Raw genomic sequence first — 27,717 nt, 5'->3', positions numbered from 1 at the left:
TAAATATTTATGGACCCAATGAAAGAGCCCCAAAATACATAAATCAGACTTTAAAAGAGTTGAAAAGCCAAATAGATGATGACTCCACAGTCATAGTGGGAGATTTTAGAACTTGCATCTGTTAATGGCATGCTCCCATATTTACTTTTAAAGTTAGCCTGGTCCTGTGAAAGGGCCAGCTTATTGATCAAGACTGTCCTACCACTCCATAGATCAGAGCCTAGATTAAAAACCAATTATTAATAAGCAGCAGTTAAACAGACCAAACCCCTACTCCCCCCAAAAAAACCCTCTGACACCAGCCTTACCAAAACTAAACCCCAGACACTCATACTGACACTCACACACTCATATTGACACTCACACCCCCCCACACACTTACATACAGTCTCATATACTCATATACATACATTCACATATTCACACTCATATACACACCCTCACACACGCAGTCATACATCTATACATACTTACATACTCAGCACACATACACATTCATATTCACACTCCTATAAACATACACATACATACACTCATACACACTCACACTCACACAGACACTCAGACACACTCTCACACTGTCTCTCACACACACACACCTGCTCCTAGACATGGTATTTTAGCTCCCAGGCCCAGCTATTCTGTTTGCCTATTGCCACCTATTCTCTGCTGGGTTTAGCAATAGAGTTGGCTTCTTCAGGCAGGCCATCCTCTAAGGTGAGCCGGGGCTGTGGTATATTTAGGATTTTCCACCACCAGAGAAGCCAGAGGAGAGATTCCTTCATGAGGGAAGGAGAGGCGCAGGTAGGAACAATAGAAATCTTAACAAGAAGGAGATTCAGGTCTCTTGGGAAGCTCAGCATGAAGGTTCTCCAAATAGTTGATGCTCAGCAAGATTTTATTCCTCGACCTCATTCCCCTGCTCAGACCCATCCCTGCCCAAGATTCAAGCCAGTAGGTGATAAAGCCAGATCGGACACAATTTAAAGCGTCTTCCCTTCTGCCATGGGACCCCTCTCTTCAACAGAGGTCCCTGTCAAATTCACCAAAAACCTTTATTCCAGAAAAAAAATGTTGAACATTTTATAGGTTAGTTAGTCATGCAATGGTTTGCATATTATCTGCTGGTTAAGCATAATCATCTCCCCATCAGTCCACCTTCTTTGGCTATAGATGCTCTCACTGTGGCTTGTTTTTATTTCCTTCCTGAGTGGGTAAGGAAGGCAACTCTTTTTTGGGATGATGAAGAAAAGAGCACAACTGTGGCTTCAGACTAGGGTTTGTGTTTCAACTCTTCCATTTGTGAGCTGTAAAACCTTAGCAGCTACAGATCCTAAGTCTCTGAAAATGGCAGAGTGATTATTGAGATTAAATAAAATATACCTTTGAAGCACCCATCAGAGTTCCTGCTTACCAATTCAGTTGCGAGGATTTTTGTTTTCTTTATATTGAGGTGTAGTCCATACTGCCTTGGACCTAAGGTTCAAACCCACCAGCCGCTCCCTGCCGGGTAGACCAGGCCATCTCTTTCTGGGAGCTCTGGTAGCATAGTGCCTAAGGCACTTGACTGCTAACCAGAAGACTGGCAGTTCAAACCCACCAGCCACTCCTCGGAAGGTTGGGCAATCTACTTCCATAGTGATACCACCTCAGAAACCCAAGGAGGGGTCGCTATGAGTCAGGTCCGATTCGACGGCACATAACAACAACAACAATCCATGCTGCAGACTGTAGTCTTCAATCTTCATCAGTAAGTGTTTCAAGTCATCCTCACTTTCTGCAAGCAAAGTTGTATCATCTGCGTATTGCAGGTTGTTAATGAGCCTTCCTCCAATCCTGATGCCATGTTCTTCTTCATACAGTCTGGCTTCTTGGATTATTTGCTCAGGATACAGATTGAATAAGTATGGTGAAAGGATACAACCCTGATGCACTCTCTTCCTGATTTTAAACCATGCAGTATCCCCTTGTTCTGTTCAAACAATAGCCTCCTGGTCTATGTACAGGTTCCTCTTGAGTACAATTAAGTGTTCTGGAATGCTCTTGGAAGCGAGAAGGGCCAGACTTTGTCTCACCTACTTTGGTCATGTTGTCAGAAGGGACCATTTCCTGGAGAAGGATGTCATGCTTGGTAAAGGGGAAGGGCCTCAACTAGATGGACTGACACAGTGTCTGCAATGATGGGCTCAGGTATAGCAAGGATCGTGAGGTTGGCCCAGGACCGGGCAGTGTTTCATTCTGTTGTACATGGGGTCGCTATGAGTCAGAGACGATACCAATGTATGGTAACTATTATAATTTCTTGTTGTTGTTGTTGTTGTTAAGTGCCGTCGAGTCGTCTCTGCTCTTGCTTTTGCCTTTTAATAGTCAATGATATAGTGAGACTTAAAATTCAGTATTACTTCAAGAAAAAATGTTCTCCTGGGGCCTTCCCTTTAGAACAACATTGTATCACTTTCCTCCCATGTTTCGTATTTACGTTGGTGCCTGAAAAGAAGATGGGGTGGGTTTTTCTTTGGCTCATGCTGCCCAGCAACATGGGACCAGCATGGACTATGATGGAGTGTGGGACAGTGCCCCACGTGGGGAAGCAGCTCGGTCATTTACCGGGCCATCAAGCTGCCACTGCTTGTTTGCCACCTCATCTGTTTTGTACCAATTCTCTGGCTAACCCTTTTTGACCTGTTTCATGCCTGCCTTCAGATTCTAGGCAACCAGAAGCTTCCTTTTATTTGTCTCAATTTGTCTCCATTAAATATTCTAGTATATCAAGGGAAAAATGATACACACGAGTAATGTTTTCGGTGGGGGAAGGGAAGGAGCCATAGTCTTCTCTCTGGGCATGCTCAGCAGCTTTGACGGATGCATGGGACCCACAGGAGTTTGCTGAGATGGACTGAATCCCTTACATGTTTGGTAACCTCCCTATAAAGCAGATTTTGAAACCATCTCCACAGTCACTCCCAGGTTGAGCTCCTGAACTCTTGTGACATCAGTCCTTTGAGAGAGAGGCCAGGAAGGCTGGGGTCAAGGCAGAGGCTGAAGAAGAAAGGAAGGAGAGGCAGCATTCTTTGTTTCTCTCCATCAAGCTCGGCACAGCTTGCCAGCTTCTGGGGGTCCTTGGTTATTCAGAGCATGCTCAGCAGAGAACAACTTGACTGATGCTTTTGCAGCTGCATCATTTCCCCCTTCCACTCAGCTTCTGGTCATGACACCTTTTCAGTAAATTAAAAAGAAATAGCCAAGAAACCCAAAGGTCATTGCTTAGGCATTTTAAGCAGCATTTAGAGCTTTGCCTTTCTTCTTCTAATGACTACATGTACAGCCAAAGATGCAGAAATGAAAATAGACACTAAATATTTGCATCTTCAGTGTTCTGGCCATAAATTTCCAGGGATGTTCTGTGGTCCTGAATACAGAACATCTCTGTTAGCACAGAGCAGGAATTCAAATGCTTTTGGGTAACAAAATCAATCAATAATAATTTTCTTCTACATCAGATATAGCTTAGAATGCGATCAAAAGGCTATCTTAACAATAGTTATGTGCATATAAATCTTTACAGTGAGAGAATGTTCTAATGATAAATGGTTTCCAAGATTTTTTCATTGTCTCCTGCTCAATTTCCACAGGTGGACAGAGCTTAAGAGAAAGTTTTCTAGATCTTCATCTTATGACGCAGCTTTTTTCAAATACCAGAAATAGTCATTAGCCAAGAGAAGGCATTCTTGGGACTGAACATACACACAAAGGGAGGAGATCGCAAATAAATTGATTTTTACAGTCACTAATTGTTTTGCCACATAAAATCCTGACAGTGGATGAAGCCATCACCCTTTGTCTACTGCTGAATAATCTTTTCTAATATACCAGGACCTGGTCAACAGATCTTTATGAGCATCTTGACTTAGTTATACAGACACATATAAGCATCCACATATAATCATCTTTATAAGCATCCTGACTTAATTATACAGACACAATTAACTGCAAGGCTGGAACAGATGGCTTCAGTTCTATGAAGCTGAACAAATTTAGCTTCTGTACTCAAACCTCCAAGAGGGGTTACTAAGGCATAGATTGTAATAATATAAAGGAAAAAAAACTTTGGTGGCCCACTAAACTGTTATTCATTCAGAGAAAAAGGGGATATGAATTCTAAAGTAACAATGAAAATTTTTTTCGCTTTTAAAATACGTCTCTCATTTTGTTGCTTGGTGTTCCAAGTGAGTCCCTCTTCTCTTCCTTCATCCTGTGAGCTCTTGGAAAAAGTTCCTAAGGAGAAAACTTTTACCCAAGTTATGATGAAGCTGGGACCCAGTAATAAGTAATTGAGTAAGAGTTTCTGGCAGTTCATACCCACCAGCCACTTCTCAGAAGCTGGGCAATCTATTTCTGTAGTGATATCACCTCAAAAACCCAAGGAGGGGTCACTATGAGTCGGGTCCGACTCAACAGCAGTGAGTTTGAGGCTCATTTAGTGCTTTTTCTTACTCAGCTGTGTCACTATAATCTCTCAGAGCCTGAGTAACTAGATTACTTCAATACAAGTAATCGAGGATATTCTCTAACACACACCCTGTTGTAGGAATCTGTCCTGCAAATCTCCAGCAGTAGGTTATCAGCAGGGTTTGTGAACGGGAAGGAAGAAAGTGAATAAAAGCTAATGACAACCAACATTAATTGAGTATGCACCATTCACCAGCAGGGCTCATAGTACTTTAGATATATCTCATGCAATGCCATAAAACCCAAGAGTCGTGTTCTTATTTCCATTTTATAGATGAGGTAAAACTGTGTGTAGAAGATTAAACAACCAGTAACTAGCAGCATTGGAAACTTAACCTTGGTCTTCATGAATCCAGAGTCATTTCCTTAACCACAACCCTTTAATGATAGGAGTTTTCACATTCATTAATGCATTAAGTCCTCACAACAACCCAACTAAGAAGGTTTCGATATTGTTCCCACTTTTTCTGTTGGAGTAACTCAGTCACAGGTAACTTTCTTAAGGTCACATTTAGTAAGGGACAGAGCTAGGATTTGAACCCTGCTCAGTTCATTTCCAAAGCTTGTGTTCTTTCGACCATATCACATTGCTCCCACAAAGCATTTTGGAATGCACATTTTTAAGACTTTTTATATAATAAGACAAATAGAAGAGGAAAAAAAGATATTCACTGAATCAAAGAGAGAACATTAAGATTCTGTCATTTTACTGAAAGAAAAGGTGGGTGAGGCATTGTGTTGGCAAGGAGGAGAATGGGTTAGTTTCCAAAGAAAGCATGTGGGAAAAGAAGTGTGTCTCTTAATTTATAGGAGAGGTGGAAGGATATGCCAAGGCTGATAGGAGTAGGAACTTTGTATCAGGTAAGATAGTAATGGCTACAAGTAACAAAAAACTCCAGTTAAAAAGGGGTTAATATTTTCCACATAACAAGAGGACTACTGATAGAGACTTCAGGTGTTAGTTCAGCTGTTGAAAGATGCTATGGAGACCCAAACTCTTTCTCTTTCCACCCCTCTACCCTTACTGAAAGGAGCTCTGGTGACTTAGTGCTTAAGGCATTTGACTGCTAACCAGAAGATTGGCAGTTCAAATCCACCAGCCACTCCACAGAAGGAAGACTGGGCAATCTACTTCCGAAAAGATTTACCACCTTGGAAACCCAAAGGGGGTCACTATGAGTTGGAATCAACTCGATAGCAGTGAGTTTGGCTTGGTTTTAGTACCCTTACTGAATTGGCCTTCATACTAGCAATAAGATGGCAGTGGAGATCCAGACATCACATCTGCAACAAAGGCAGGAACAAGAGGAAAGAGGGTTCACCAACCACACTTGTCCCCTGTTAAGAGCAGAGCAAAGGATTTCTCATAACCCTCCTCCAGAAATTTAGGCTTAATTGATCAGCAATTTATCTCAGGGCCACTCTATCTAGTATGTAGGGAGGCTGGGAAAGCAAGTGCTTCCCTGGATACATTGCCCCCTCAAAAAAAGATCCTCTTACAGATGAGTAGTGTGAAATAAGGAAGAGGACAAGTCTTGGTTTAGGAAGCTAGGAGTTCATAGGAGCTGGGAGCAACAGAGCTGTATCTGGGAGAAGAAAGAAGATGGAGAAGAGCTACAATATCATCCTGCCCTTTGTCACTGCATTTAAGTGGCCTCAGAGAACCACACCATGGTACTCTAACTCCTCCTGTTCTTGATTATTCTTTCTGTCCTAACCCTAGACCGACAGCCCTTTAGGCTAAATAATATTGATAGTAATCAGATGATCTAAATCCCATTGGTTTTGTTGCTGTTATTTTAATCTTTGACAAGTAACAGGCATTAAATAAGTTATTGAAAATGAATTCAGGAAATAATGGGCTGTTGAGGGCCTTTAACTGGAATGGCCAGAAGGTTTCACTACTTCAGAGGAGAAACTACACAGGATGCAGGAGTGTGGTAGGATTCTGGACACTACTGTTATCAGAATTCCCTTGTACAGATGTCAGTTAAAATAACCCAGGCTCAGACAAGAGGAATCTGAGGAGGTTGATGCTTCTCAGGTCCTGTTGCACTGAAGACAACCCTGGGTGGCCTTGTTGCTGCTTTGTGTGATTACAGCTGCCATGGTTTCCTTCTTTCTCTTTGCAGAGCCAGCTCTCCCAGGCACTGAACGGACTGTCAGACAGGGCCAAAGAAGCCAAGGAGTTTCTGGTGCAGCTGAGAAACATGGTCCAGCAGATTCAGGTATCGGCATCACCTGAGTGAGGCAGAAAGTCAACCCCATGGGTTAACATGTGATTGTATGGTGGGGAGTTGTTTCTTCTATTTATTTTTATGCGGTGGTAAGTTCCTATTTGTTTTTTCTGCTCTGTGTCTTCTAATACATACAAACACACACAGGGACCAGCTTCAAATATACCTCTTCTTTAGGAAGATAAGGAGCCCTGGTGATTCAAGGGTTAAAGCACTCAGCTGCTAAAAAAACGGCTGGCAGTTTGAACCCACCAGAGAAAGATGTGGTAGCATAGTGCCTAAGGCACTTGACTGCTAACCAGAGAACTGGTGGTTCAAACCCACCAGCCACTCCTCGGAAGGAAGGTTGGGCAATCTACTTCCGTAGTGATACTGCCTCGGAAACCCAAGCAGAGGTCGCTATAAGTCGGGGCCAACTCGACGGCACATAACAACAACAACAAGAGAAAGATGTGGCAATCTACTTCTGTCAAGAGTTATAGCCTTGGGTACCCTATCAGGCAGTTCCACTCTGTCCTGTAGTGTGCCTAGGAGTCAAAACTGACTCAATGGGAATGAGTTTTTGGTTTGTGAAGTAGTTACATTAAGCCAGAAGTACAACCTGATTTTCCAAGTGGTTCTTATCTTCCCACACTCAGGTCCAAATACACTACTGCTGTGTATTTAGAAAGAGGTCCATCTCTTGATGAATTCATGGCCATTATTTTTGAGTTTTTAAAACTATATAAATTCCCCCAACTGCCTTGTAATAATTATATCTTATTTTAACTTAAGGAGCTCTGGTAGCATAGTGCCTAGGGCATTTGACTGCTAACCAGAAGGCTGGTGGTTCAAACCCACCAGCCACTCCTCTGAAGGAAGGTTGGGTGATCTAGTTCCATAGTGATGTTGTTGTGTTGTTGTTGTTTTGTGCTGCCTTGGAAACCCAAGGAGGGGTCGCTATGAGTTGAATACAACTCTACGACAGTTGGTTTGGTTTGGTTTGGTTATTTAAACTTAACAAAAAGATCATGTTTTCTTTTCTTCTTTCCTTGCTTCTCCTTCCTTCTTTTTTTTTTTTTTTTTCTTTCCCCTGTCCCACAGTATTACTTCTCCTTCTACTTAAATATTTTTCAGCCAAGATCCCCTAGTGCCTATAATTTCAGATTGCTTCATCTGAACACAATGACCGGCAGGTCCACCGGCATTTGAAAGCTCATAAATTTTCCAATTACAGCTGAAGGGGAGAAGCCATAAACTGCATGAGATGGTAAAATAACGACCTTCTGCACTGTTGACCATTCTTATATTTTAAGGTTTGCCTCACAGAAATAATCTTAGCTTTGGCATCTAGTAAATTGGCTTTCTAAGTTAATGTTTAACACTTGCAAGGAAGAAATGGATCTCTAAATGTAAGGCAGCCTTTTGAAGCATTACACACTGATTTCTTTGCCTACTTTTGGCATGTATGTCTATGCTAGAACTACCAATTCCCTAATAACCTAACAGTAATGACTTACTTCTGCTTTCCTAAACAAGAGTTTTTCAATCAGCCCCTTCTTTGGTTGTTCTGGCATAAAAAGTGTAGCCCCAGGCTTGCCTCTGCTGTGCCTCTTCATCAGAGCAGAGCTTTCTTTCTGCTCTAAGTCACTGACAGAGTTAGCAATACTTTTTTACAAGGAAGAACACCCCAATCCCAACACACACACACATACAGAAAATTACCCTGCACTGGGCATAGAGAGATTATAAATGATGTTTCCTAAAGGAATTTCTCTGAGAACTCTAAAGCAATTGTTGTTTAAGTCAGAACAGCATTTGTAGAAGCTGTTGCTAAACAATTACTTACACATACCATATACCAAGAAGAACTTGCACTTGAGAGCAGATACCAAATACCTACAAGTGGATTCTCATATAAAGAAATGTCATTCTTTAGGACTTTAAGAATAAATGAACATTGGATAGCCCATGCTATTCCTACCCTTTTCATTGCCAGTTCCAAAAAGTTATCCTTTTACTCAGTTGCATGCTATTTTTTGTTGTTGTTGTTGTTTGCCGTCGAGTCGGCCCCAACTCATAGCGACCCCTCCTTGGGTTTCCGAGGCAGTATCACTACGGAAGTAGGATTGCCCAACCTTCCTTCCGAGGAGTGGCTGGTGGGTTTGAACCGCCAGCCTTCTGGTGAGCAGTCAAGTGCCTTAGGCACTATGCTACCAGAGCTCCTAAGTGCTATTAATATCTGAGTGTTACAGATTGAATTATGTTCCCAAAAATATGTGTAAATCCTAACCTGTGGTTATAATCTCATTTAGGAATGAACTGTCCTTTTTATGTTAATGAGGTATGATTACTGTAGTGTTTATCTTGAGTCAATCTCTTTTGAGATATAAAAGATATTAAACAAATGAGAGGAGAGATGGATAACATAGTTGGTGAAACACATGGAGATCTCCAAGGAACCAGGAAGTAGAAGCTCAAGAGACAAGAACGTTCCTCCAGAGCCAACAGAGAAAATGCTCTGAATTCAGACTTCAAGTCTCCTATGAGGAAATAAATTTGTTTGTTAAAGCCATCCACTTGTGGTATTTCTGTTATAGCAGCACTTGATAACGGAAACAGAATTTGGCACTGGAAGAGTCAGGTGCCACTCTAACAGATACCTAAAATGTGGATGGGTTTTGGAATTGGGTAATAGGTAGAGGCTGGGAGGGTTTCAAGGTGTCACTTGACTGCTAACCAGAAGGCTGGAGGTTCAAACCCACCAGCCACTCCTCCGAAGGAAGATGGGGCAATCTACTTCTGTAGTGATACTGCCTGGAAAACCCAAGGAGGGGTTGCTATGAGTCGGGTCCAACTCGATGGCACATAACAACAACAACAACTGTAGAAGATTAGATTGCCTTGACGGGACTGTTGGCTGTTGTTGTTACTGTTGTTAGGTGCCACTGAGTTGGCTGCGACTCACAGTGATCCTATATACAACAGAACAAAACACTGCTCAGTCGTGTGCCATCCTCACAATCCTCACTATACTTAAGCCCATCGTTGCAGCCACTATGTCAATTCATCTTGTTTAAGGTCTTCCCCTTTTTTGCTTACCCTCCATTTTACCAAACATGATCTCTGTAAGGTCGTTGCAAAGAGAAGAGGATGCACAAAAGTGGGGTTAAAGAGAAGTTTTTATTCTGCGCTCCCGGGGAGGTTCACGGGGGGTCCCTGAGATGGGCCCCAGAAGTCGCGCCAGCTGGAAGGGGGGATTGGTTTATATAGTTGCATAGCAGACCTGAGTGGGAGCAGAGGGAAAAAGGCGGGAACCAATCAGGTGAAAGCACCTTATTAGCAAAGTCGTTAAGGGAGGGGGGAGGACTTGTGCTGGTTCAAAATAAGGCAGGAACCAATCAGGTGGAAGCTGCATCCGGGTTGGCCTGTTTGTAGCTTCTTCCTGTTCAATCTCTTACCTGCCTGACTGGCGCCACGTTCCTGCCTGACGATATCCTTCTGCAAGGAATGGTCCATTCTGACAACATGACCAAAGTACGTGAGACAAAGTCTGGCCATTCTCACTTCCAAGGAGCATTCCGGCTGCACTTCTTCCAGGACAGATATGTTCATTCTTCTGGCAGTCCATGGTACTTTGAGTATTCTTTACCAACACCACAATTCAAAAGCAACAGCTCTTCTTAGGTCTTACTTATTCATTGTTATTGGGAGAGTTTTAAGGTGTCTAGTAGTAGAAGATTAGATTGCCTTGAAGAGACTGTTGCTAGAACTATGAATTTCCAATACAATTCAGAAGGAAGTGAGGAGAGCTATAGAGAAAGTCACTATCATCTTAGAGAATACATATGTCACCAGCAACAAAATATTACTAGAAATGTGGACATTACATATGCTTCTCGTAAGGCTTTAAAAGAAAATGATGAACATGTGATTGGACAATAGAGGAAGTGTGATGCTTTTCATGCAATGGCATGAATTGTTTGAATTATGTTCAAACGTTTGGTGGAGGGTAGAATTTGTAAGTGATGAATTTGTATATCTGGCTGAGGAGATTTCTAAGCAGTATCCTAAAAGGGCCATGTGATTTTCCCTGGCTGCTTACAGTAAAATATGAGAGGAAAGAGATGAACTTAAAAATGAACTGAGCAAAATGAAAGCAGAATTTAAAGATTTAGAAAATTCTGTTGTACAAAATGACACATGTCCTAGAATTTTCAACAAGGACATGGCTACACAATCATTTGTTAAAAAGATTAAGCCTGTGACTGATCAATCTAACTAACCACCACAGCAGAAAACCCATTAACTTAGACTGAAAGGGACAGAGAAAGAATAAAAGGAAAGAATGCTGTCTGCCTCTTGGAATTCTACTGGCAGGAAACAGCACAAAGGAGCTACATCTGTTGTCCTCCAAGAAAAGAAAAGTACCATCTCTGGAGGAGCTCAGAGATCAGCAGAACTGTTGGAAGGAGCACAAGAAGCAGGGCCTTCTCAGTTTCAAAGGGTGGGACCACAGCCTCCTATGTTTCAGAGAGGGAGATCTTCACCATCTCAGTGCTGGAGTGTGGGGCTGCTGTTGAGGAGTGTCAAGGCAGTGGGGTTGTCACCTAAAGGGGCAGAAGAATGGAGCCTGCCAAGGCTGAGGGGGTGGGGTCAGCACTCAGATGGACTAGGAGAGTGGGGCAGCCCAAAACCAAGTGAGCAGAGTTACCATCCCAGTGGGCTTAGAAGATGGAGCTGAAGCCCAAGGCTGAAGGGCCTACAATCAGAATCCAGAGGGTGTGTTAACACCCAGAGTCTGGAGGGCAGAGCCTTTGCCCAGATGGTCTCAAAGAGCAGAGGATTATTTCTAAGCCTTGAGAGCTAATGTAAATTGTTCTGTTGGCTTTTGGACTCATTTGGTGCCTACTATCTCTTCTTTCCCTCCAGTTTTTCCCGTTTATAATATAAATGTCTACCTTGGGCCTGTTCCTCCGCTGTACTTTGAAAAAAGATATTCTAGATTTCACAGGTACACAGATGAAGAGAGATTTTGCCCAGATTGGAATACACCTAAAGTCTCACCCATATTTGATTTAGATGTCAGAAAATGGATTTTGGATTAGGAGTTAATTTAAAACTTTGGGGATTGATGATAGGGTGGTTGTGTTCTGAAGGTGGAAAGGACATGAATTTCAGGGGTCCAGTCTGGGTGGAATGTTATGCATTGAATTATGTTCCCCCAAAATATGTGTTATGAATCCTAACTTCTATGCCTGTGGTTATAATCCCATTTGGGACTAAATTGTATTTGTTATGTTAATGAGACAAAATTAGTATAGGGTTTGTCTAGAGTCAGTTTCTTACAAAATATAAAAGGAGCAGATTAAGGAAGCACAGATTGGGTAAGATAGATGCCAAGACACATGGACTAAAAGAGAAAACCTTCCCTTAGAGCTGGTGCTCTAGCCTCCTAAACTTTTGGAAAATAAATTTCTGCTTATTAAAGTCATTCCCTTGTGGTATTTCAGTTATAGCAGCACTAAATGAATGTCTTAGAAATACCACAATTCCAAATTCAGAACACCAGCTCTAGGCGGAAGCTTTCTCTCTCATGTCAGCCCTGGAGGAAAAGCCTTTCCTCCTTTGAACATTTGTGGGCCTGGCGATCTTTGGAGATCTCTGTGTGTTTTGGCATCAATCTTCCTCTGGGTCTAAGAAGTTTACAGCTCAGGAACCCTGAGTCCAAAGAATGTACTCCACTCCCAGCTCTTCTTTCTTGGTGGCAGTCAAGTCCCTCCTTCTCTGCCTGCTTCTCTCTCCTTTATCTCTTATAAAGGCCACTTGTCAGGGATACTCCCTTTACATTGGATCAAGGCTGTGACATAAGTAAGGATGTTGCATCCCACCTGAATCCCCTTATAACTTATTAGCTAATCATATCGGATCATGTAATGGGGGGTGGTGATTATATCATTGTAAAACTGCCAAATTTACATCATTACATAACTGAAAAACCACGGAGAATCATGGCCCAGCCAAGATGACACAAATTTTAGGGGGACACAATCACAATTCAATTTCTGACAATAGCTACATCAGTGAGTATTCAGCTTTCATTTGCTATAAATTACAAAAAAAAAAAAATCAGATTATGGTTTAGGAATCAAAATTACATATATAACTCTTCAAAGGATTACCTTTAATGCTTATAATACAGTGAGATAGTTACTTAAAAGAAATGTCTATGGCATGTACAGATTTAATTCAAGTAAAAATTTAAGATGTAGCATTCAATTTAAACATAACACGGAAGCTATAAATCATTTAGTACATGGTTGCCTTTCCCCCACCTGTTAGGTCATGTCTGATTTTTATAGCAGGGTGATGCCTATAAAATACACCCTTGTTCTTAACCAACCAGTATTCACTATTGTCCTTAATGATACAAACAAGTACTTTTGCCCTGATTGTTCTTATAAACTTCTGTTGTCATTGGATTGCTATTTAATATTGAAGATCTGTGCCATTCCTCTCTTTCTTTCCCTGAATTTACTGGCACCTTTCTTTTTCATCCCTCACCTATACCCCACTCTCTCCTGGTTGACTTTGTAAATGCTATCTTCTACCATACATAACTGGACATGTACCAGAAATCAAAGGATTCATGTCCAACTCTATAAACAAAAGCTTTCTTTTGCTTGATCTAATGTGAACTGTGGAAGTGATTTCCTTTAGATAAAAATAAATGTATTAGGTAATAAATATATATGCTTTTCTATCAAATGTAAAGCAAAACACTGCCACTATAGAATGAAATTTTTCCACGTTATTCTTAACATAATGCTAAATGTGCATTCTGGATGGTTTCTTTTCATTCCCTTCAGTAGTAATTTCTACACTACAAGTGGAGGGGAGGAGTTGGGGGAGGAGCTCTGTTTTTGCTGGTAGCCTGAGGCACCCAGACACCTTGCAGCTGAGATGTACTCTCTTGTGCAGGAGAACAGTGTGGAGTTTGAAGCTTGCCTAGTGGCACAATGTGATGCCCTCATTGACGCCCTCAACAGAAGAAAAGCTCAGCTGCTCGCCCGCGTCAACAAGGAGCATGAGCACAAGTTAAAGGTGAGTGCTGCACCATGGAGAGAGCCAAGAATGTCCCTGAGCCAGGCTCCCAGGGGCTGTGAGGGACAGGCTAGGAGAATTCCCTCTGCTGGATAGGGGCAGGCTTCCAACAGCCTTGGATGTAGCAAGATAAGGTCGAGTCAGATCTGACTCATAGCAACCCAGATATTCAGTATGATAGTAAAATTGCTAAGGATAACAGGAAGAAGCCTTGGGGGTAAGAATTGAAATTTTAAATAGGGTTGTCAGGGAAGGACACAGAGGCAGAAGCATGTTTTTGAACTGGAAAATGGAATCTGCACTTGCCAGAAAATTAATAACATTTGAAGTTAACTTTGCAGTTGGACAGCTGTGCAGACTTTTGTCATCACACGGTAGAATCGATGATTAAAAGTCTGGGGCCCTGTCTCCTGGAGACATATGATACTCCATCCATTGCCCTATTGGAGAAGGGCAGTGGGATATGAGAACAAGGCTGGGTAGCTGGGAAGAACAGAGCTGAAGGAGGTCCAGTAGTGTTCAATCAGCAGAGGTCCACATATGCAGTCAGTAAGCATTAGGGTGGCTACCAGTGGGTGGTAGTGGGTTAGTGTGCAGTGTTGGGTAGTGTGCAGGGATTCGGTTAGAGAGGTAAGTAAGGTCTGACCATAGACTCTCTGTTGAGGTCCCAGCAGTCAGCATCAAAGAGTTTCAATAGTAAGCAATGGTGAGCGGACAATCTTGGGGGAGTTGGTGGCCAGTGAACAGTCTAGTAAGCAGCAGATAAAACCTAAAACCAAAACCAAACTCACTGCCATAGAATCAGATCCCACTCATAGTGATCCCTCCTTGGGTTTCCAAAGCAGTATCACTACAGAAGTAGATTGCCCAATCTTCCTTCTGAGGAGTGGCTGGTGGGTTTGAACTGCCAGCCTTCTGGTTAGCAGTCAAATGCCTTAGGCACTATGCCACCAGAGCTCCTAGATAACACCTAGCAGGTTCAAAACATGCACCAGTCCCTAAAGAACAAAATAAGTCCCTAATTCTAAAAGATGGGGTTACAGTAGGTATACCAAGGAAGGATTTAAAGAATGAAGAAATAAGACAAGAAGATAGTCTCTCAGATTTGGGGCTAAAACTTGGTGGGAGGGAAGCTTTAAACAGCTCATGGTTTCTAGAATTAAGGCAAGAAATCAGTTACTAATAAGGGCCTGAGGCCTGGGCAAGACCTGCAGCAAGTGTGACCATACTGGGCCCTGAGCAGTGGAGTTGCCCCACTTGGAGCACTGGGATCATCTTGTAGACAGGGAACCAGCAGAGTAATAAAGAAAAACATTTCCCCAGGAAAGCTTAACAGCTCATTCCCAAGGTGAACAAATATCAACTCTAGCTTCCTGATCTTAAATCTCCCTTCTGTATCACTCATATGTGGCTTCTCAAAACACATTTAGACTCATACCCTTGCTTCTTCCTTCCCCTAAATCAGGGGAATAATATGACTGGGATTAATACAAACTCTCTACCCATCCAGTGTGAACTGCCCAGCTGCCACTCTAAGGGGGCCTGTGAAATTCAGGCAGGCAAGAGGCCAAGCTGTGACAATGGAGTCAAAGCCATAAAGTGGTTCACAGGGGCTACACCCCAGACTAAGTTTGCTGTTTGGACCACCAGCTGACTCCATTATCAGTGTCATGGCTCTTTGAGTGTTCCTAATGAGACAGCAACAGCACAACTTTTCACAGAGAAGAGATGGAGGATTCCTTCAGGGAACACTTAGGTGGTTTCTTTGAGTATAAAGAAAATTGCATGCCTTGAAGCTAGAATTTGAACCTTGAGAGAACAGTGCCTGGAGTTGTAAAGCTCAAAGAGCCCCAGGCTTTTGGTTGGGGTAGGGTGTTGACACTGTCAACCACAATGATCCTTCCAGGATAGGTGTTAATGTTTCCAGGTGGTGGGTCCAACTGGAAGACACTCTCAGGTTCATCTTAGAATGAGCTCAGACCCCAAGGGACAACACACCATCCCCACCTCCTAGGAGCATTCAAACTGAAGGTAAAGAAGAAGGCATGGGACTTCCCTGGGAGGTGCCCTTTGTGGCTGGTGTCATGGATAATTCAAAATATGCCAGATGATGGAGAGTTCTACTTAAATGGCTTTCTATTACTCATCAATTTCCAGGCCCCTGTCCCTATGTCTGTGATCAAGTTCTTTGGTTCTAAATTTCTTAAAGATCTGCTGCCCATATTTCATGGCAACATATGTAGTAATTCCTAAAATGTGGGGGTAAAGGTAGGACCACAGAAAGTTCCCTGAAAATTTTGCTATGTGGATATCAATCTTGTCTATTTACCTGAAACAAGTTGGAAAATGGTTCTACTCAATAAGCATTTTCCTCCAAGATAGGTTAAATCTGAATACAGATTTCTTCTAGATTCATAATTTTTTATCTGAATTAAAATCTTGTTCGGACCTGACTCATAGTGTCTAGAAATATGAAATTTGAGTCTGCAGTTGACTAGCCAGTAACGTGTAATGTTGCACCCTTGGTGACCAAGCCCTGCCTTTTATAACAGCAACATTGGAGATACTTTCTTTATTTCTTTCTTTTTAAATTTTATTGTAATTTGGATGAAAGTTTACAGAGCAAATTTATCTTCCATACAGCAGGTCACATACACTTTGTCTCATGACATTGACTGTAATCTCCCACAACACAACAGCTCTCCTCCCACTTCCTCCCCATAGCCACCTCTACCCTGTATCCTTCCCTCCCATGCACTCCTGCCCCCTGAGCTGTCTCCCTGTGCATACATAGCCCTTCTATTCTCCCATGATTGATCTCTCCAAGGAGTGTATAGAGATAATTTCTTTGAGGCAGCACTTTAAAAATGTTGTTACAGGGATCAACTCACTTATTCCTTACCACAAGGTCATTACTACTACTATCCCCACTTTAAAGGTGAAGAAACCACATCACTGTAAGATTACAGACTGTCCAAGGAGTCAGAATTTGAGCTCTGTTAACCTGGCTCTGAGTTCATGAGTGGTGCAAATGGTCAAAACCTTTGGCTGCTAACCAAAAAGTTGGAGGTTTGAATCCACCTAGAGGTGCCTCAGAAGAAAGGCCTGCTGATCTGTTTCTGATGAATCAGTTGTTGAAACCCTGTGGAGCACAGTTCCACTCTGACACACATGAGCGCACTACGAATTGCTGTTGACTCTGTGGCAATTGGTTAACCTAGCCTCAGAGCCCATAATCAGAACTACTGCCTCTAGCTGGTACAGTGCAGACAGAAGGCATGTCCCAACCCTCATCCTTTCCATCATTCAGTGCACATCTGCTAGGATCTGAGTGCTGAGTGAGGGATCAGAGGGTGGAACAGGAAGGTGATACAGGATGAATCTTGCCCTTACGGGACTTCCAGTGGGAGAGAGAAGTCACACCCACAGATGACACCAGCCCAGGTAGAGAGAGAACCTCCATCCGAGAGGTGGCCAGTGCTACAGAAGAGGGCAAAACTACTTCTAGCTCTACTGATAAAAGGGACAAGGTTGTGGTGACGTCTTGGCCACAGCCAGCTACATGAAGGGAGCAAGTAGTTGGACCTGTGGGCTCCGAACCATGGTCACAGGGGACATCAAGCTCAATTAGCATTACATGCTACACAAAAACATTGGTCTACATCCTACTTTGGTGAATAGCAACTGGGATCTCAAAAGCTTGCAAGTGCAGTTGCAAAAATGGGTCTCTCCTTGTCCAGAGCAAAGAAGAATGAAGAAAACCAAAGATACATGGAAACAATTAGTCCAAGGGACTGGTAGACCATGTGATCCTCAGTCTATATGACCATGAGACCAGAAGAACTAGGTGGTGCCCAGTTACCACTGTCAGCCACTTGGAGAGGAATCAGTGCAGGATATCCTAGAGAGAGTGGGAAAACAATGTGGAACAAAACTCAAAATCATTTAAAAAAAAAAAAAACAGGTTTGCTCAATTGATAAAGCCTTGTGAGACCCCTAAGACTATGGCCCCTAGCTACCCTTCAGGTCTGGAATTGAACTCACTCCTGTGGCTTCCAGCCAAACAATAGACAGGCATATGGGCTGAACATTTATATCAGATAGATACACTCCTCAGAGCAATCAATCATGGGAGAAGAGAAGCACAGTGTTTGCACAGGGAGACGGCTCAGGGGGCAGGAGTGCATGGGAGGGAAGGACACAGAGAAGAGGTAACTACGAGGAGGAAGTGGCAAGAGAGCTGTTACATTGTGAGGAATTCCAGTCAATATCATGAAACAAAACATATATGAACTACTGTATGGAAAACAAATTTGCTCTATAAACTTTCACCCAACTCACAATAAATTAAAAAAAAAAAAAAAAAAAACTCTCATAGAGATATTTTTCTGGTTAAATGAAGAAAAAAAAAAAAAAAAAAAAAAAAAAACTCTCATAGAGATATTTTTCTGGTTAAATGAAGAAAAAAAAAATTGCTTCCAGTCTAAGGGTCAGAGAGTACCTCATGGAAGAGTTGGCATTGGAGTAGCCTAAATCACAAGGTGTGTCAATGGGTCACTTACCTTCTTGCCTGCAAGAATCTGCAAAGCTGTCAAGAAGACGACTGTGATTAGCACAGTCTTGATCCACCTAATTGGCTATGAAGACCAAGAAGACCAATGTTTTCTGGTTGTAGCCCCTGTCCTAACATTACTAAAAGATTTTCAATATAACCCTTTGTTTTTGCCCTCGTTGGAAACTCAGAATTTTATGGTCGTATCAGTCCACAAAAAAAAAAAAAAAATTGCATCACATAGAGCTATGTAAAATAAGATCACAGCTGACTTTGGGAGATGGGCTGGATAGCTGGGGTTTTTCTTGCTAACTAGGAAGTCCATCCTTTAAGTAGGCGGCAGTAAAATTTTAACTCTTTCTTTAGGGAAATCTTTTTTAAAACATTACACTTTCTAGACATTGAAATAGAACATGGTGAATAGTATGTGTTAAAGTCTTAGGGTGAGTATAGTAGCAACTCCAGGTTTTCTATATGGCAGAGATATAAAGGCAGCAATATAAATGGGAGAGGAAATTAAAACTGAGAAAGCACTACTTATCCATATCAAAGGACAGCAGAGAGGTGTGAAAGCCCCCCCCAGCCCTCTGCCTCCATGGTGCTGCCTTTGCAGGGTAGGGGTTTGAAAGTCAGTTATGGGGCCATGCTGGACATATAGATGGTTTTAATGCATCACTGGAACTCTACATCCAATGACTAGATCCTCTGCCCCTTCCCTGATGGTCCATTTGTACTGGATCTGCCCTGGCATGGCACAATGATGCCCGTGGAAGCTACTGAGCAGAGGCAGCTGCCTGCCCTCCTTCTGCCCTGCCCAGGTTAGTCCTTGCCCTGGGCCTCAAAGGCTACAGAAATGAGACAGGTGGCCAGTTGTCCCCCACAGCAGCAAAGCTGTTCTGTCTTCTGTCTCCAGCGACTTGCTTCTCTGCTGTTTTCAGGGGATTTTATCTGTCATTGCCTCTAAAAACAGCCACCAATGCCACTGCCGCCATGACTACTGATGCCAAACTCTGCTTCTGCCTCCTCTCCTATTCTCCCTGCCTTTTTCTTTTCTTGTCACTTTTGTTGCTACTCAGATTTGTGAGAAAAAACTAGCCTTTTATAGACATCACTTGCCAAGTACAGTATTTCTTTATGTCTTTGTTGGCTAAGTTATCACTCACTGTCTTTTGGGAATAATCTTATGGACTTCCGCTTCCTCTTGGCTGAGTTTTCCGGGGGCCTGCTTTTTACTGACAAAGAGGCAAGTTGTGTGTGTATTTTTCTGGCAGCTTTCTATTCTTCAGCAACCCAAAAGCCTGGGATGCTGGAAGGCTAGTGTGTATTTACACAGTATTTATAATCCACTCATGCCCCTCTCTGAAAGCAATGATTGCTTCAGCAGATTTAATAGCTCTGGTTCTGAGGTCAAATAGAGCAGAGTGGTGAAGAGCCCACATCCTGTGTCTTAGAGACCAAGGCTTGAAGACATGAGTTATCTATCACTTGCTATGTTTGTGACCTTGGGCAAGTCCCTTAACCCCTCTCTGAGTCAATTTTTTCAACTCTATGTAAAATAAAGATAGTAGTAGCACTCCCACCATTCATCTATCAGTTTGTCAGGCTATGGTGACTTGCACATCACTGTATGCTGAAAGCTATGCCACCAGTATTTCAAATACCAGCAGGGTTACCCATGGTGGACAGGTTTCTGTAGAGCTTCCAGACTAAGGCAGACTAGGAAGACAGATGTGGCCAGGTCTACTTCTGCAAAAGTAGACCACTGAAAACCTGAGCTAACTGAGCTCTGTTAACCTGGCTCTGAGTTCGTGAGTGAATAGCAGGAAAATATTGTCTGACATAGTGCGAGAAAATGAGCCCCTGAGGTTGGAAGGCACTCAATATACAACTGGGAAATAGTTGCTTCCTCAAAGTAGAGTTGACCTTAATGACATGGACAGAGTAAAGCCTTCATTTGCTGATGTGGCACAACTCAGAATGAGAAGAAAAGCTGCAAACATCCATTAATAATTGGAATGTGGAATAAGGAACTAGTTCCTGCAGAAGGATATCATGCTTGGTAAAATAGAAGTTCAGCAAAAAACAGGGAAGACCCTCAACAAGATGGATTGGCACAGTGGCTACTATAATGGGCTCAAGCATGGCAATAATTATGAAGATGGTGCAGTACCATGCAGTGTTTCATTCTGTTATACCTAGGGTTGATGCAAGTTGATACCAACTCGATGGCACCTAATAACAACAGTAGTACTTATTTCATGTTGTTATGTTGTTATGTGCCGTTGAATTGGACCCAACTCATAGTGACCCCTCCTTGGGTTTCTGAGGCAGTATCACTACGGAAGTAGATTGCCCAACCTTCCTTCCGAGGAGTGGCTGGTGAGTTTGAACTGCCAGCCTTCTGGTTAGCAGTCAAGTGCCTTAGGCACTACACTACTTATTTCATAGGGCATTGTAAAGCTCTTAGCATACTACTCAATAAAAAGTAGGGTGTTGCAAACTGTTAAGCACCAACTACTAGCTGCAAAGTTGTTAGTTTAAATCCACCTAGAGTAGTGCCTAAGGCACTTGACTGCTAACCAGAAGCCTGGCGGTCAAACCCACCAGCCACTCCTCCGAAGGAAGGTTGGACAATCTACTTCCATAGTGATACTGCCTCTGAAACCCAAGGAGGAGGGGTTGCTATGAGTCGGATCCGACTCCATATCAGTGGAGTTTGTTTGGTTTAGAGGGACCTCAGAAGACAGACCTGGCAATCTGCTTCTAAAAGGTCACAACCTTAAAAACCCTATGGAGTGTAGTTCTACTCTGCACAAATGGGGTTGCCAAGAGCTAGAATTACCTTGACAGAATAACAACATTATTAGAATAATGGGTGGTAAAAATGATTTGCACTCAGCTTCTAACTGAAAGGTTGGCACTCAGTGTTTTATCATGGAAGAAAGGCCTGGTGATCTACTCCCATAAGATTACAGCCATTAAAAACCCTATGGAGCACAGTTCTATTCTAAAACACATGACAACATGGGGTCATGATGAATCAGAATCAACTCAGTGGCAGTGGGTTTATTATAGTATTGTTGTTATTATTGAGAAAGAATGACTGGAAATAAGGTTTCATTCAGCACACTGAAGAAGTGCTCTCAGGGGCTTGTTTTCCATAATACTATATTCATAGTGTACAATTAGCCTATAAACAGGGTGATTGCCCTGAATCTGGGAAATTCTTTGATGGCCTGGATTTATAATTGATCATAGTTCAGGAGTCCTGGTGGCACAGTGATTAAATACTCTGCTGCTAACTGAAAGGTTAGCAGTTCAAACCCACCAGCTGCTCCATAGGAGAAAGATGTGCCAGTCTCCTTCCATAAAGATTACAGCCTTGGAAACTCTGTGTCTACTCTGTACTATAGGGTCACTATGAGTCAGAACTGACTTGACAGCAGTGGCTTTTGGATTTATAAAATAGTTCACACAGTTTACTGGACTTCTTTTTTTTCCCTACTGAACTATTTTTAAAAGCTAAAAAGGAAAAAGACTTTGAAACATATGCAGATGTGGTCATATTTTAGGAACAGTGTTTAAAATGTAAATTACAGTTAATACTGTACTGCAAGTTCAAAAAATGCCAGGAGCCAAATATCTAATTTCAGAATATGGTGAACTAAAGCAAAAAGCAGAAAGCTACAGGAAGGAAAATGTGTTTGAACTTTCAAGAGATATTACTCAAGGGCATCCAAATAAATAAGGAAGAAATAAAACTATCCCTATTCACAGATTATATGATCCTATACATAGAAAATCCCACAGAATCCATAAGAAAGCTAATGGAAATAACAGAAGGATTCAGCAAAGTGGCAGGGTACAAGATCAACATAAAAATCAGTTGAATACTATACTAACAAAGAGAACTCCAAAAGAGAAATCAGGAAAACACCATTTACAATAGCCTCCCAAAAGATAAAATACTTAGGAATAAATCCAACTATGAACATGTAAGAATTACACAAAGAAAACTATTGAACCACTACTGCACCAAAAGAGAATGACATAAATGCAAAAACATACCACGCTCGTGGATAGGAAGACTTAACATTGTGAAAATATCACTACCCAAAGCGATCTATAGATAAAAGCAATCTTGATCCAAATTCCAACAGCATTCTTTAATGAAATGGAAATAATAAATACCACTGTTATATGGAAAGGAAAGAGGCCTTAGAGAAGTAAAACGTTATTGAAGAAGAACAAAGTAGAAGGCCTCATACTTCCTGATCTCAGAACCTACTATATAGCCAAAGTAGTCTGAACAGTCTGGTACTGGTACAATGACAGACACAAAGAACGATGGAACAGACCTGAGAACCCAGAAGTAAATCCATCCACCTAAGGACAGCTGATTTTCAACAAAGGGTCAAAGTCCATTAATTGAGGAAGAGATAGTATCTTTAATAAATGGTGTTGAAAAACTGGATATCCATTTGCAGAAAAATGAAACAGAATCCATATGTCACATCAGACACAAAAAAAGTAACTCAAAAATGATCAAAGACCTAAGTGTAAAACCTAACTTATAAAAAGCAGAGGGACAAATGTAGGAACCCTAATTTATGGCATAAATAGCTATCAAATATAACTAAAAATTCACAAACGGCAGAATATACACCAGATAACTGAGACTTCCTAAAAATTAAATATTTATGCTCATCAACAAACTTCACCAAAAGAGTAAAAAGAAAATGTACAGACTAGGAAAACAAATTTTGCAACAGTATATCTGGTAAGGGTCTAATCCCTAAAAATATATATATATATATATATATATATATATACACACACACACACACACACACACACATATATATACACACACACACACACATATATATATGTTGTTGTTGTTGTTGTTGTTGTTGTTGTTATGTGCCGTCGAGTTGGACCCAACTCATAGTGACCCCTCCTTGGGTTTCCAGAGTAGTATCACTACAGAAGTAGATTGCTCAACCTTCCTTTTGAGGAGTGGCTGGTGGGTTTGAACCGCCAGCCTTCTGGTTAGCAGTCAAGTCCCTTAGGTACTACACTACCAGAGCTTGCTCTCTCTCTCTCTCTATACATATACACCTCCAGCACCTCAAAACAAAAAAGACAAACAATCCAATTGAAACATGAGCAAAGGACATGAACAGACACTTCACCATAGACATTCAGGTGGCTACCAAATACATTAAAAGATGCTCATGATCATTAGCCAATAGTGAGATGCAAACCAAACTACAATGCAATATCATCTCACCCCTGCAAAAAAATAGCACTGATCATAAAAACAAAGCAATATATGCTTGTGGGGCTCTGTGGGAAGATTGGAACTCATATATATTGCTGGTGGGACTGCAAAATGGTACAACCACTATGGAAAACAGTATGGCGCTTCCTTAAAAAGTTAGAAATGCCATATGATCCAGCAATCCCACTCCTACGTATGTAGCCTGGAGAAATAAGAGATGTCATACTAATAGACATGTGCACACCTATGTTCATTGCAGCATTATTTACAATAGCAAAAAGATGGAAACAATCTAAGTGTCTATCAATGGATAAATAGATAAACTGTGGTACATACATACAATGGAATTCTACACAATAAAGAATAATTATGAATCCACAAAACATCTCACAACATGGATGAATCTGTAGGACATTATGCTGAGTGAAATAAGAACAAACAATGTATAAAAACACTGTTATAAAAAGGTAAGAATAAGTTTACATACATAGAAAAGCATTCTTTAATGGTTGCCAGCTATGGGAGGGAAAAAGGAGGAGAATCACTAACTAGATGATACACAAGTGTTAATTCTCATGAAGGAAAGAGCAATACACAATGTGGGGGAAGTCAAAACAATGCAACCAAGGCAAAGGAAGACATGGAGAGGAACGCAAGAATAAAGGGCAACTATGATAAATGCTGTAACATATATAATGCTGCAACAACAGTAATAACAAACAATATTCTGTGAACAGATACGTAGGTAAATATGTATGCTAAATAGGTGAGGGAGGTCATACAGTAGTGCAACCATGTACATATATAGGTATGGTTGTGGATATTTCTACATACATATTTGTAAAGGCTGCATGTATATTCATGTATATAATAGAACACTTAGGGGGCACAGTTATGGAAACTACTTAGACATCAGGAATGAACTACTGGGCTTGAAGGCTTAGGACCATAGTCTTGGGGAACATCTAGGTCAACTGGCAAAACACGGTTCATAAAGATAATGTTCTACATCTTAGTCTAAAGCGTAGTATCTGGGGTCCTAAAAGCTTGTGAGCAGCCATCTAAGAAGAAACTATTATATTAGTCTCTTGGTGCCTGGAACAAAGGAGAATGAAGAAAACTGAAGACACAGGGAAGCAATTAGTCCAAAGGACAAATGGCCCACATGACCCACAGCCTCCTGTGACCTGAGACCAGAAGAAATCTGACACAACAGAAAGTCCTGGTTAGAATGGGTAAAAAAAAAAATGTAGAACAAAATTGGAACAAACAAAACAAAACTGGACTTAATGGTCTGAAAGAGACTGGAGAAACCCTTGAGACTATTGCCCTAAGACAAGCTTCTGACTTGAAACTGAGACACTCTCAGAGGCCACATATTAGCCAAATAGTAGATGGACTATAATATAAACTGTAACACTGTGAAGAATGTGCCTGTAGAGTAATCAACTACACGAAACCAAAAGGGCAGCATATGCCCAAAAACGAAGATGAGAAGGCATGAAAGGAGAGGGAAACTGGAAGAATGAAGTGGGGAATCCAAGGAAGAAATGTGGAGAGTGCTAGCACACTGTGGGAATGGCAACCGATGTCACAGACAATTTGTGCCTGAGTTATTGACTGGAAAACTAATTTGCTATGTAAATTTTCACTTAAAGCACAATAAAGTGTTCCAAAAAGAGACAGAGAGAGATTACTCATATTTTGGAAGTACTTGGGTAGTGACCCGACAATCAGCAGGGTAATATGGATCCCCAGTTTCTTGTCCTTAGCTGAATAAGGTCCTAAAACTTCCTCAGTATCTGTGATCCTCACAGGGGATTTGTGACAACACTTAAATTAAAATGTGTTACTATCTCATAAATGAGATCTATGCTTTCTACAGAAATTTTACAAATGCCATTTTTCTTTAGGTTTACCCAAAGAAAGTCTAAGAATTTTTTTGGTTTTCCTAAACTGTAAAATAATTCTGAAATCAGCTTAAACATGTTCTCTCTCTAATATATTTTTGTTGTTGTTATGTGCCATCGAGTCGGACCCGACTCATAGTGACCCTTCCTTGGGTTTCCGAGGCAGTATCACAATCTACGAAAGTAGATTACCCCATCTTCCTTCCAAGGAGTGGCTGGTGGGTTTGAACCACCAGCCGTCTGGTTAGCAGTCAAGTGCCTTAGGCACCATGCTACCAGAGCTCTAATATTTAGAAGGAATTAATACATTGGCTAGTGCAAGGTGATTGGTTACCTTTCAACTCCATGATCCTCTGAAAGAAAAGAATATAGTTATTCGAAAAGATTCTAAAAATATGTTAACATTTAATTTCCATGAATGATTGGGAAATTTAACATGCCAACAAAATTACCCAGAGAGAATACTGAAGCATAATGATAAAGTTTACTTTATTACAGAGCTTTAATATTTACAAAAGGCCTCCATATGCAAATTGTAGTTATCCAGAAAATGCTGGATTTTGAGTCCTAGTGTACCACTGGGTTTTGTTAGAACCATTATCATTAGTGTCATCATTACCTTTATTATTTACCATGTATTGCCTGTTATAATCCCATTATGTTTGCTAAAATTAATTATATGGCTATATCATTAAGAGTACAAATTTACATTAGGAACATTATTGGCTTGTCAAACTGCTTACTTCAGCTATTTTGCCATTCCTTCATAAAAAGCAAATAACTCTTTGATTCAAATTAGCAAAAACAGGGAGGGGAGGACGAAGGGGAAAAGAAAGAGAAAAAGAAGACTGTCTGAGCTCAAAAAGAAGTTAAAAATACATATTATTAACTGCCAACAGACACTACCAAAAAAAAACCTCACTGCCATAGAGTCAGATCTGACTCATAGCAACCCCTCCTTGGGTTTCTGAGACAGTATCCCTACAGAAGTAGATTGCCCAATCTTCCTTCTGAGGAGTGGCTGGCTGGTGTACACCACCAGCCTTCTGGTTGGCAGTCAAATGCTTTAGGCACTATGCCACCAGAGATCCCAACCAACTAATTCAAGCCAATAATCAGCTCAAACCTGATAAAAGTAATGACAAAAAGTTCATTTTGTTCACTACAATGCATGTATTTGGAAAAACTAGGCACACTGGAACAACTGAAACCTTCAACTGTCCTCAACAGAAGTTTATAGGGGTGAACTTTAATAATTTAACCCCAAGTTTTATTGATTACAAACCCATCATTAATGGGGAATTCCTTTCAGATTTTCCTTTGGCAAACTCTTTGGTCCTCTGCTTCCACCATGTAGAAGTAAAAGTCACCAGAGTGGCCATATGGGACACAGTGCCCAAGGTCCCCCATAGAATCACCAAGAAGTGACTGCACACACCTGAGGCTCACCTAGGTTAGGGGGCTCACCTAGGTTAGGGAATGCACACTTGAACTTTCCCCACGCTGGCTTTACTAGTACCAAGGAGTGGAAGTTACAGAACATCTGGTATTGGAGAAGAATATTGAAAATACCATGGACTTGCCAGAAGAATGAACAAATCTGTCTTGGAAGAAGTACAGCCAGAATGCTCCTTAGAAGTGAGAATGGCCAGACCATCTTATACTTTGGTCATGTTGTCAGAAGGGACCAGTCCCTGGGGAAGGACATCATGCTTGGTAAAGGGTCAGTGAAAAAGGGGAAGATCCTCAACAAGATGGATTGACACAAAGGCTGGAACAATGGGCTCAAGCATAGCAAGGACTGTGAGGATGGCACAGGACCAGGCAGTGTTTCCTTCTGTTGTACACAGGGTTGCTATGAGTCAGAGCCTACTCACAACACCTAACAACAACAAACTCAGACTTGGGCTACATTCCTTATCTCCTCAAGGTACTTGACACTGACTTTGATCATGATGGAATAATCTGCCATACCATATAGCAGTTCACTCTCTATAAAACACCACATTGTGTGACTTTTTGTTTTCCCTCAAATGTTCTCCTGGCTGGGTGGGACCACACCAATATGCCTATCTCTCCAAATGGTTGTATTTCTTCCTTCGTTGACTTCTGTGTACAAGGATACAATGCTTAGTAAGAGCA

General features: G+C 41.5%; 1 protein-coding gene across 1 annotated transcript in view; it reads left to right on the top strand.

Annotated features, from left to right (window-relative positions):
* Nucleotides 1-27,717, top strand: part of TRIM9 (tripartite motif containing 9) — a 180,950-nt gene that overhangs the window by 94,829 nt on the left and 58,404 nt on the right. The window contains exons 2-3 of the mRNA XM_042781364.1: nucleotides 6,642-6,737; nucleotides 13,707-13,829. Of these exons, the coding sequence (XP_042637298.1) occupies nucleotides 6,642-6,737; nucleotides 13,707-13,829 (219 nt within the window). The remainder of the gene's footprint in view (nucleotides 1-6,641; nucleotides 6,738-13,706; nucleotides 13,830-27,717) is intronic.

The sequence above is a fragment of the Orycteropus afer genome, unplaced genomic scaffold (assembly GCF_000298275.1).
Source record: "Orycteropus afer afer isolate SDZICR_OR568_19922 unplaced genomic scaffold, OryAfe1.0 scaffold00111, whole genome shotgun sequence".
Classification (NCBI taxonomy): Eukaryota; Metazoa; Chordata; class Mammalia; order Tubulidentata; family Orycteropodidae; genus Orycteropus; species Orycteropus afer.
Note: the sequence above shows the minus strand (reverse complement) of the source record. Positions and strands in the feature narration are given on the sequence as shown.